Source organism: Capricornis sumatraensis, chromosome 22 (genome assembly GCF_032405125.1).
Source record: "Capricornis sumatraensis isolate serow.1 chromosome 22, serow.2, whole genome shotgun sequence".
NCBI classification, from domain to species: Eukaryota; Metazoa; Chordata; class Mammalia; order Artiodactyla; family Bovidae; genus Capricornis; species Capricornis sumatraensis.
The window spans coordinates 33226351-33238692 of record NC_091090.1 but is presented as its reverse complement, the minus strand read 5'-3'; the positions used below and the strand labels follow the sequence as shown (position 1 = coordinate 33238692).

General features: G+C 37.7%; 1 protein-coding gene across 1 annotated transcript; it reads left to right on the top strand.

The window, feature by feature from the left end:
* Nucleotides 1-4977: 4977 nt before the first annotated feature.
* On the top strand, nt 4978-5901 carry LOC138069464 (olfactory receptor 2J3-like). The gene has a single exon (XM_068960772.1). The coding sequence runs from the start codon at nt 4978-4980 to the stop codon at nt 5899-5901; it is 924 nt and encodes a 307-aa protein (XP_068816873.1).
* Nucleotides 5902-12342: the final 6441 nt, after the last annotated feature.

The following is a 12342-nucleotide window of genomic DNA, read 5'->3' as shown; positions in this document are numbered from 1 at the left end:
GTTTGTTAGCTATCTGTATGTCTTCTTTGGAGAAATGTCTATTTAGTTCTTTGGCCCATTTTTTGATTGGGTCATTTATTTTTCTGGAATTGAGCTGCAGGAGTTGCTTGTGTTTTTTTGAGATTAATTCTTTGTCCATTGCTTCAATTGCTATTATTTTCCCCCATTCTGCAGGCTGTCTTTTCACCTTGCTTATAGTTTCCTTTGTTGTGCAGAAGCTTTTAATTTTAATTAGGTCCCATTTGTTTATTTTTGCTTTTATTTCCGGTATTCTGAGAGGTGGGTCATAGAGGATCCTGCTGTGATTTATGTTGGAGAGTGTTTTGCCTATGTTCTCCTCTAGGAGTTTTATAGTTTCTGGTCTTACGTTTAGATCTTTAATCCATTTTGAGTTTATTTTTGTGTATGGTGTTAGAAAGTGTTCTAGTTTCATTCTTTTACAAGTGGTTGACCAGTTTTCCCAGTACCACTTGTTAAAGAGATTGTCTTTAATCCACTGTATATTCTTGCCTCCTTTGTTGAAGATAAGGTGTCCATAGGTGCGTGGATCTATCTCTGGGCTTTCTATTTTGTTCCATTGATCTGTATTTCTGTCTTTGAGAAGATGCAAGAAAGGTTTAACAAGGACCTAGAAGAAATAAAAAAGAGTCAATATATGATGAATAATGCAATAAATGAGATCAAAAGCACTCTGGAGGCAACAAATAGTAGAATAACGGAGGCAGAAGATAGGATTAGTGAAGTAGAAGATAGAATGGTAGAAATAAATGAATCAGAGAAGAAAAAAGTAAAACGAATTAAAAGAAATGAGGACAATCTCAGAGACCTCCAGGACAATATTAAACGCTCCAACATTCGAGTCCCAGAAGAAGAAGACAAAAAGAAACACCATGAGAAAATACTTGAGGAGATAATAGTTGAAAACTTCCCTAAAATGGGGAAGGAAATAATCACCCAAGTCCAAGAAACCCAGAGAGTCCCAAATAGGATAAACCCAAGGCGAAACACCCCAAGACACATATTAATCCAATTAATAAAGATCAAACACAAAGAACAAATATTAAAAGCAGCAAGGGAAAAACAAATAACATACAAGGGGATTCCCATAGGATAACAGCTGATCTTTCAATAGAAACTCTTCAGGCTAGGAGGGAATGGCAAGACATACTTAAAGTGATGAAAGAAAATAACCTACAGCCCAGATTACTGTACCCAGAAAGGATCTCATTCAAATATGAAGGAGAAATCAAAAACTTTGCAGACAAGCAAAAGCTGAGAGAATTCAGCACCACCAAACCAGCTCTCCAACAAATTCTAAAGGATACTCTCTAGACAGGAAACACAAAAAGGGCGTATAAACCTGAACCCAAAACAATAAAGTAAATGGCAATGGGATCATACTTATCAATAATTACCTTAAACGTAAATCGGTTGAATGCCCCAACCAAAAGACAAAGACTGGCTGAATGGATACAAAAACAAGACCCCTATATATGTTGTCTACAAGAGACCCACTTCAAAACAAGGGACACATACAGACTGAAAGTGAAAGGCTGGAAAAAGATATTCCATGCAAATGGAGACCAAAAGAAAGCAGGAGTAGCAATACTTATATCAGATAAAATAGACTTTAAAACAAAGGCTGTGAAAAGAGACGAAGGACACTTCTGTTGGTGATTTTAAAGTAATTCTTCAAATTCCTTATGTAGTTTTCTCTGTCACCTAGTCTGCTGTTCATTCCTTCTGCTGCTGCTGCTACTGTCACTTTCTTTCATTCCTTCTAGTGTGTTTTAAATTTTAGTTATTGTATGCTACAGTTCAGACTTATTCTTTTAAAATTTTCTATTTTCTTGGTAAAATTCTTATAGTTTTCATCTATTCTTTTCATCCATTTTTCATCTTGCACTTTCCATTTATTCAGTTAGTATTCTTATCACTACTGCTTTCAACTTTTTTTGTTGTTGTTCAGTTGCTTAGTCGTCTCTGACTCTTTGTGACCACATGGATGACAGCAAGGCATTGTCCTGTCCTTTACCGTATCCCAGAGCTTGCTCAAACTCATGTCCACTGAGTTGGTGATGCCATACAACCGTCTCATCCTCTCTCATCCCCTTTTCCTCCTGCCTTCAATCTTTCCCAGCATCAGGGTCTTTTCTAATGAGTTGGCTCTTCACATCAGGTGGCCAAAGTATTGGAGCTTCAGCTTCAGCCTCAGTCCTTTGAATGAGTATTCAGGGTTGATTTCCTTTAGGTTTGACTAGTTTGGTCTCCTTGCAGTCCAAGGGACTCTCAAGAGTCTTCTCCAACACCACAGTTCAGAAGCATCAGTTCTTCAGTGCTCAGCCTTCTTTATGGTTCAACTCTCACATCCATACATGACTATGGGAAAAACCTTAGCTTTGACTAGACGAACCTTTGTTTGCAGTAACATTTCAGCTTTTTAATATGCTGTCTATGTTGGTTATAGCTTTTCTTCCAAGAAGCAAGCATCTTTAATTTCATGGCTGCAGTCACCATCTGCAGTGATTTAGGAGCCCAAGGAAATAAAGCTTGTCACTGTTTCCAATGTTTCCCCATCTATTTGCCATGAAGTGATGGGACTAGTTGCCATTATCTTAGTTTTTTGAATGTTGAGTTTTAAGCCAACTTTTTCACTCTCCTCTTTCACTTTCATCAAGAGGCTCTTTAGTTCCTTTTGACTTTCTGCCATAAGGGTGGTGTCATCTGCATAGCTGAGGTTATTTAATTCTTTAGTAAATTGTTTATTTCATCTCATTAGTTTTTTTTTTAGGAGTGTTCTCTTGCCTTTTCAACTGAGAAAAGTTACTCTGTCTTCTCATTTTGCTTGACTTCCTCTGTTTTTATGAAATTCAGTGAAACATTTACCACTTGGCAAGCTTGAAATAATGTTCAGATTTGGGAGTGCCCCTGTACAGTTCGTGTGGGTGCAGTGGCTTTGGGGGAAAAGCTGAGTTTGATTTGAATACAAGACAGATATTTCTTCAGAGTGTGCTGGCAAGTACCACCTGGTTAGGAGGTGGGGTTAGAGAGGAAGGGGCTAGGGCCAGAGCCAGGTGTGAGCCAAGACATCCTCTCTGCTCAATTGCTGTCACCACCCTTTTTAAGGCAATGGTGGGTCCCACATTGCTGGAACAGAAGCCCTGAGGGTTGCATTAGTTGGCTCCATTCCCTTGTAGTGTGTGCTCTTCTCCCTTCCAGCACTGGCCCCCTCAGCCCCAGTGGGGAGCAGTGCTGGAGTAAGAGAGGCTGGGGATGTTTATTTGGAGATAGTCATTGTATTGGGTGTGGTGGTCTCACTGCCATCAGAGACTTGTTCTGTTCATGATGTGCTGCCTCTGTAAGTGCCAATAACGGCTGCCCCCTCCCTGCTCAGAGGCCATTTGATTTTTCAGCTGCCGCAGCATTCCACACTGAGCTTTTCCCTCGGTCATGGCAGTCCTCCTTCCAGTGTGGAGCTGTGAGTGTTTGCTCAGCTCAGAGTGGGGCATGCACAAGGGCAGTCCAGGGAAATGAGTCAGCTAACTGAGTGATTTCAAGTGGTCCTTTCCACTCTGCTTTGGGAGAAAGCAGGAAACTGTCCTAACCTAGCACAACTCCTTGAAGGGCATTAATTGCTACTTTGGGATTTATACTCCCAGTGGCCTCAGTCAAGGAAGACAAAACACAGTATTCTTTTGTTTCCATAAGGGCTCTGTTTGCTCTAGGAAAAGGGGTCCATTCCCTGACACAGTATATGCTCCAACTAGTTCCTCCTTCCAGCTAAAATGAGATCTTTTTGGTAGACTCAGGATCCTTTCTTGTGTTGTAATGATAATCAGAGTAATTTTCAGAGTCTGCCTTCCTGTATTGATGTAGTAGATTAGAATACATGGTGTAGGCAGACATTTATGTTGGTGATTTCAAAGAGATCATTGGCCCACAGATAAAGAGGCATAGATTAGGCAGACAAATACAGGGAATCCTCCATAATGTTGTATTTCAAAAATAGAGAAGAGATATTTCATTCTACAGCCTATGAAAGCAACCTTTGATGAGGTCTTTATTTTCCTTTCTTACTGTAAGTAGAAATTTAATCCTAAATTTCCTACCTGTTTTCTACTTACATCTATTTTTGGTCTCATATCTTATTTTAACTTCGATAAGAATGCTGAAGGATGGGTCATGCAGCAGATAAATATATCTCAGAGCTGCTACTGTTTAAAATTAATGTATTATGTTATTTATGCAACTGTGTAAGGAAGAAGAAAATTATATCTGCATCAGAAGAAGCAACAAAACCGTGTGGGTTTATATTTCTCATGATATACTGTCTCATTCTAAAGAATTTTTTTAAAATCTTGAAATTTTCCTATTACCCCTCAAATGGCAGTGATCTCTAAGTGATGTATCTTTGTAATTCACTCTTTGACAATTGCTATTTTTTGATTCAGCCACAGTTAACTTCATCATCCAGTGAACTCAACCACACCCTCTTTGACGAGGTCTGAACTGCAGCCTTGAGCAGGAAGTGCCCCTTTCCAAGCTTGTCCTTTCTTGGATACTGTCCCTTGGCCCAAGACATTATTTAGAGTTCTAACTACATTTTTTTTTGATAGTTCCTCTCCTTTTATAGCTCAATAATTCTTTATAATAAATCTTATGTTTAATTACACAGTTTCTTTTAGGCAATGTGCTGATTATCCTCCATGGTTTCCGAGCTGTAGACAGAGTTTTAAAGCCTGAATCAGACTTACAAGTGTGAGGCTAACTGTTTTTAACGTGCTTGCTGAAATTCAAGTATTTGTCTACTGCTAACATTTTTTTCAGGAGTTGCATTTATAAAACACAACCAATTAAAAGACCCCAAAAGAGGTAACTACAGGTGGCCCTGATGTGATTTTTTTTTTTTTTGCTCTTGCAGTATTTCTTTACATTTCTAGGGTATATATGATACTTGCCTCAGATAACAAGTAATGAATGACCACGAAAAAAATGAATGCAACCTCTGAAGGCTACTTTGTTCTACTGGGTTTTTCTAATTGGCCTCATCTGGAAGTAGTTCTCTTTGTGGTTGTCTTGGTGTTCTACCTGATGACATTGACAGGCAACCTGTTCATCATTATCTTGTCATACTTGGATTCCCATCTCCACACTCCCATGTACTTCTTCCTCTCAAACCTCTCTTTTCTGGATCTCTGCTACACCACCAGCTTCATCCCTCAGTTGCTGGTCAACCTCTGGGGTCCAGGAAAAACCATCTCTTACACTGGTTGCATGATTCAACTTTATTTTGTCCTTGCATTGGGATGCACAGAATGTGTGCTACTGATGGTGATGTCCTATGACCGTTATGCAGCTGTGTGTAGACCCCTGCATTACACTGTCCTCATGCACCCTCGTTTCTGCCAACTGTTGGCTGTGGCTTGTTGGGTAAGTGGCTTTACCACCTCAGCACTTCATTCCTTCTTTACATTTTTGGTACCCCTGTGTGGTCATCGCCAAGTGGACCATTTCTTCTGTGAAGTTCCAGCGCTGCTTCGACTGTCATGTGTTGATACCCGTGTTAATGAGCTGTCCCTCATGGTCACGAGCTCCATTTTTGTTCTGGTACCTCTCATCATTCTCAGCTCCTATGGTGCCATTGCCCGGGCAGTGCTGAGGATGCAGTCAACAACTGGACTCCAGAAAGTCTTTGGGACGTGTGGAGCCCATCTTATGGTCGTATCCCTCTTTTACATCCCAGTCATGTGCATATACCTCCAGCCACCATCAGGAAATTCTCAAGATCAAGGCAAGTTCATTGCCCTCTTCTATACTGTTGTCACACCTAGCCTCAACCCTCTAATCTACACCCTCAGAAACAGAGATGTAAGAGGGGCCGTAAAGAGATTAATGGGGTAAGGATGTCTGTTATACTGGTGACATGAATGGTAAAATGGAATATCTCTTCACCAATGGTTTTTCCAGTCATCCACTCATCAGTCTTTCTTTCATTCACTCAATTAGCACTTAATGAGTGTGTACACTCACAAGGTCACAGTTTGTGGTAATAGATATGAATTAGACACAGTCTGTCTAAATACTAATCATTCTTCAGTGGTAATGACAGCCATGTAAAAATGCACCAAACATGAATATTAAGTTTTTAGTACACAAACCTAATAAAAGTATAATTTTGTTAATTGAAAATGAAGCATAGAATTTATTATAAAAATTGATAAAATTCAGGTAAAATTCCTTTAAAAAAAACTTAGAATATGTTGTTTAATTTCTTGCTTTGTAGGCAGAATTGTCATACAATTTGTCTTCCATCTTTGGTCTAACGAAAGACATTTTGAAACACTTTACATATTTTCTCCAACATTGTTATTCTTTTTTTGAATGCTAGTTAATATTGAGAGGAGTTTTGGTCTGTATTCTATAATATCCCATTATCACTAGTAACAAAGTGACTTGCATGAGTTGTAACAAGAAGTGCTCTCAGTAATGCAACAGAAGTAAGAATTTCCTATTTCCCTTTTTTTCAAGTCAGTGAGAAGTGGAAAGGAAGTGGAAATAAGTTTAAAGCTGTGCTATACAGCTCATAAAGTAATGGTCATCATAGGCTAGGTATTGTTAGGTGAAATAAGTGTTTGTAGCATCTGCATAACCCAAGAAGCAGTAAATAATATCCAAAGCGACCAAGTGCGAGACTCTGAAAAATGTATTGGTGAATCCAATGGGTATTTGAAGGAATTACTTGAAAATATACGGGAAAAATTTTATGATAAAAGCTTTATGAAAATGGCAGTTTTTTTCTTTTCTAAGCTCCATCTCATTTGATTATTTGTGGTTAGAAAGTTCTTATGAAAATTAGCATGTATTTTTCAAATAAATAAATAAATGCACTTTTAATTTAAGTAATAGTGTTGTTTCCTATATTATTGATACCATCTCCACCTGAAATAAGTGCACTGTGTATGTAACACTTTAAACTGCACCATATTGAGCTAAAAAATGGAATGAGGAATAAAGTAAAATCTTGGCAACACCTGAGTTTTGTATGGTTCTTAAATGTCTGTTTTAGTTTTGCTGCTGCTAAGTCGCTTCAGTCGTGTCCGACTCTGTGCAACCCCATAGATGGCAGCCCACCAAGCTCCCCTGTCCCTAGGATTCTCCAGGCAAGAACACTGGAGTGGGTTCCCATTTCGTTCTCCAATGCAGGAAAGTGAAAAGTGAAAGTGAAGTCACTCAGTCATGTCCGATTCTTCACGACCCCATGGACTGCAGCCCATCAGTCTCCTCCGTCTATGGGATTTTCCAGGTAAGAGTACTGGAATGGGTTACCATTGCCTTCTCCAAATGAAAGACTAGTTTTAGTTTTGGGGGCCTCTAAAGTTTAGTTTAGATATGATTGATTCAAGCCCTTTCCCCTAAATTATTAAAAAGAAAAACATCCCACATCTTCCTCTCAGTTTCTTGTGTGGCTCTCATGTACGTTGATTCTGATGTCTTTGCCTTTGCGTGTCTGTGAGTTTTTTCTCAAACTAGCCATAAACAATACTAGGGGGTATATACATTTGTCCTTAAACTACTTTCCAAGAAATGAAGAACCAAGAATCATGTCTATAAAATAACTTTTAGTAAATCATTGGGGCCACACAAAAGAACTATCACAGAGCAAAAATCTTTTAAGAATTTAAAAGACATAGTTTAGTTCTTTGAACCACGTTGTACTTACGGAATTCTTATTGTTTGGTATACCTGATACGGTACCAGAGTATCTCACTATCTAACTTGAAAAAGCTTTGAAATTTCCCATTTCTTCTATTCCTTTTATGCTTGAAAAAGAAATATCTTTTTGTATGTGTAGACTATTTTTCTTGAAATGTATAAATTTAGTGTTTATGATTTTGAATCCTAGCCATGTTGCTATAATATTTATTTGTAATCTAAAATAAAGATTACTTTCAAAAAGCTATTATTTTTGTTGCTTGTATTTTCATACTTCTTACATGGAATTTTTTTTTTATCACAGGCAGGATATAAGTGTTTTTTTTTTCTCACTTTCTAGATGAGAAAACTGAAGAGTAGATATGAGACTTACCTAAGCTTAAGCAACTTGTATATGACAAATCAGGTAATGACAATAGATTTTTACCTGAGTTCTCTTGTTATGGTCAACAACAGCTAGGAGATCTGAGACTCTATCATTGCCAACCCTAAGCCTCCAACCAATATTTGGTAAATTGACATTTACACAGCCCATGTGAATTTGGGTCACAGGCAACTTTACTGAAGAACTGACGATGAAAGCATTTTCTCTGCTAAAAATGGAAGCTAAATGCGCTGAAGGATCATCTTCTTTTATCTTAGAGAAAGATTCCTCCTCTTCAGGACAATATCTCCCAATCTTTGCCCACTTCTCATACTGATTCCAGTGCAGCATATTCCCTAAACACATCCTCAATTATTTGTTCTTAGTGTATCTCAGAAGTGCAGGCGTATTGTCACGAATATGCCTTCAGTTATAGAAACTAGCTCTAGCTTCCAGTTCAGATTCACTCATTCTCTACTATTTTATTAGCCTCATTGCCATACATTGTATTCTTTTTACAAATATGAAGCTGAAAGGTCACTGGTTATCATATGCTATGACAACATCAAGTGGTTTCAAGCATAATAAAGTTTCAAATACAAATACACCACATTCGAATTACAATTCAACAGCAATAAAACTTACAGAAAAGAAAATAGTACAGATTTAGACCTCCACCAGATTTCATAGGGTTAATGTTTTACCATGGGTGCTTTGCCATTCTGTCTATAATTATATAATGTTAATATGAATTTAAATATTTTTCTGAAATAGTGTATATGCACACCCATCCCTAACTGTTCCTGAGAGTATTTCCTAAAGCGAAGATCTAATTCAGGATAACAAATTAGATTTAAGTGTTATGTCTCTTAGTGTCCTTTAATCTGAAACCATTTTTCAGTTTTTCTTTGCCTTTAATAGCTAAATATTTCTGAAGAGTATAGGCCATTTATTTTATACAATGTTTTTCAATTTATATTTGCCTAGTGTGTATGCAGAATTAGAATTTTCCTTTTTGACAATGAGACTCCACAAAACTGATATTGTGTCCACCCCAGCTGCATTTTATTAGAAGGAACCTGGTATTTACTTATTCTATTACTGATGATATGAACTTTGAACACTTGGATAACACGGTGTCTTTTAGGCTTCTTTACTATAAAGTTACTATGTTTATTTGGTAATTCATAAGAACCTGGTGGGGAGAAGGTCGAAATTAGGTGGAATTCCAATTTCCTTTAATTTTCATCCATAATTTTTATTTATTTATATTTTATTTTCCTCTGGCTTTATTGAGGTATCATTGACTTACAACATGTTCAAGCTCCAGGTGTACATTGTAATGATTTATACATGTATATATTGCAGATATTTACCAAAAACTAGTTAACCCATCTGTTCTCCCATTTACTATACATTTATTTATTTTTTTGTAGTGAGAATATTTAAGATATACTCTTTTAGTGAATTTGAAGTATGTAATACAGTAGGTGGCACTAGTGGTAAAGAACCTGCCTGGCAATGCAGGAAACTTAAGAGACTAGTGTTTGATTACTGGATGGAGAAGATCCCCTGGAGAAGGGCATGGTTCCCCACTCCAGCTTTCTCACCTGGAGAATTCCACAGAGGAGCCTGGTGGGCTACAGTCCCTGGAGTCGCAAAGACTGAAGTGACTTAACACGCACATATTGTTATAGTCACCATGTGTAAATTAAATCCCCAAAAAGTATTTTAGTGCTGAGAATTTGTACTCTTTAACCAACATTTTCTGTTTCTCCCAATATCAGCCCCTAGTAACCGTCCTTTTACTAGCTATTTTTCTGTTTGCCTTTTTTTTTAATTTCACATAAAAGTGAGAACATACAGTACTTGTGTTTGTCTTTCTAATTTATTTTACTTAGCATAAGGCCCTCAAGTTTCATCTATATTTTTGCACAAGGCAATATTTTCTTCTTTCTCAAGGTTGAAGGATATTTCACTGTATGTAAAATATTACTTATCCATTCATCTTTTGATAGATTCTTAGGTTGTTTCCATGTCTTAACTATTGTGAATAAAGCTGCTCTCTCTGTTTTTCTGTGCTAATCTTGCTAAAGGTTTCTCAGGTTTACCTTTCAAATAAGCCAACTCTTAGTTTTGTTGGTCTTTTCTATTGCTTTTCTTGTATCTCTATCATTTATTTCTGCTCTTTGTTATTTTCTTTCTTGTTTCTAACTTTGGGCTTAGTTTATTTCTTTTTCTAGTTACTTGAGATAAAGATAGATTGCTTTTTGTAATTTTTTTCTTTTTATCTTTATAAACTTACCTATTAGAATTGCTTTTACTGCATCTTGCAAGTTTTAGTATTTTGTATTTCCATCTTCACTTGTCTTAAGATATTTTTTGATTTCCTCCCCCCTTTTTTTTGACCAATGGTTGTTCAGGAGTGTGTTGTTTAGTTTGCATTTGCTTGTAATTTTCCAATTGTCATTCTGTAATTGACATCTAATTTCTTATGTTTCTGGTAAGAAAAGATACTTGATATGGTCGTGGGAGCTGAATGAACTTGATGCCATGGGTGTTGGTTGGTGACCTGCTTGATTGGGAGCCTGGGTTCACAGGACCTCTTTAGGATCTTGGAGCAAATGAAGCTTCCTCTAGCCAAGGGAAACTTCTGGGGCCACTGAGCTACTTGTGACTACTGGAGGCAACTGGCACTCAGGTGGTCAGGAAGCTTAGGTTTGCAGGACCCTCTGAGAGCCTGAAGCCATCACCTACTGGTCTTATTATCAAGCATCCTTTATTAATTCTTCCAAGAAACAGTGATTGTTATTTTGCACAAAATGGTGATTTTTTAAAGTTCATTTATTCCTGTGCAGAAAAGGGAACATTTGTGTACTGTTGCAGAGACTGTAAATTGATGCAGTCACTATGGAAAACAGAATGTGGAGGTTCCTCACAAAATTAAAAATAGAAGTACCATCAGTTCAGTTCAGTTCAGTCCCTCAGTTGTGTCTGACTCTTTGAAACCCCATGGATTGCAGCACAACAGGCATCCTTGTCCATCATCAACCCCCAAAGCTTGCTCAAACTCATGTCCATCGAGTTGATGATGCCATCCAACCATTTCATCCTCTGTCATCCCCTTCTCCTCCTGCCTTCAATCTTTCCCAGCATCAGGGTCTTTTCCAATGAGTCAGTTCTTCAAATCAGGTGGCCAAAGTATTGGAGCCTCAGCTTCAGCCTCAGTCCTTCGAATGAGTATTCAGTATTGATTTCTTTTAGATTTGACTAGTTTGATCTCCTTGCAGTCCAAGGGACTCTCAAGAGTCTTCTCCAACACCACAGTTCGGAAGCTTCAGTTCTTCAGTGCCCAGCCTTCTTTATGGTCCAACTCTCACATCCACGCATGACTACTGGAAAAACTATAACCTTTGACTAGACGGACCTTTGCTGGCAAAGAACTACCATATGATCCAGCAATTTCTATTTTGGGTATTTACCAGAAGAAGACAAAACCACTAATTTGAAACAATATAGGGACACCAGAGTTCATTGTGGCATTACTAATAGCCAAGATATGGAATCAATCTAAGTGTTCATCAATAGAGGAATAAAGAAGACATATATATATGGCTTCCCAGGTGGCTCAGTGGTAAAAATCCACCTGCCAATGCAAGAGATGGAAGAGATGTGAGTTTGATCCCTGGATTGGGAAGATCTCCTGGAGTAGGACATGGAAACTCACTCCAGTATTTCTTGCCTGGAAAATTACGTAGACAGAGGAACCTGGGGGGCTACAGTCCATGGGATCACAAAGAGTCAGAAAAGACTGAGTGACTGAGCATGCACACATGCTCAGTAATGGAATATTACTCAGCCATAAAGAAGTATGAAATCTGCCATTTACTTCAACATGAATAGATCTACATGATATTATGCTAAGTGAAATAATAAAGAGAAAGATAAATACCATATAATCTCAATTATGTATAGAATATAAAAAATCAAGCAAGCAAGCAAATAAAACAAAACAAACATACTCATAGATACAGAGAACAAGTACATAGTTTCCAGAGGGGGTGTAAAATATGAAATGGGATTAAAACATACAAATTTTCATTTAGAAAATAAGTAAGTCTTGGGAATGTAGTATACAACATAAGGAATATTGTCAGTTCCCCATAATATTGCATGGGGACAGATGGTTACTAGACTTATTGTGGTGATCATTTCATGGTGCCTGCAAATGCCAAGTCACTACATAGTACACCTGAAATGAACAT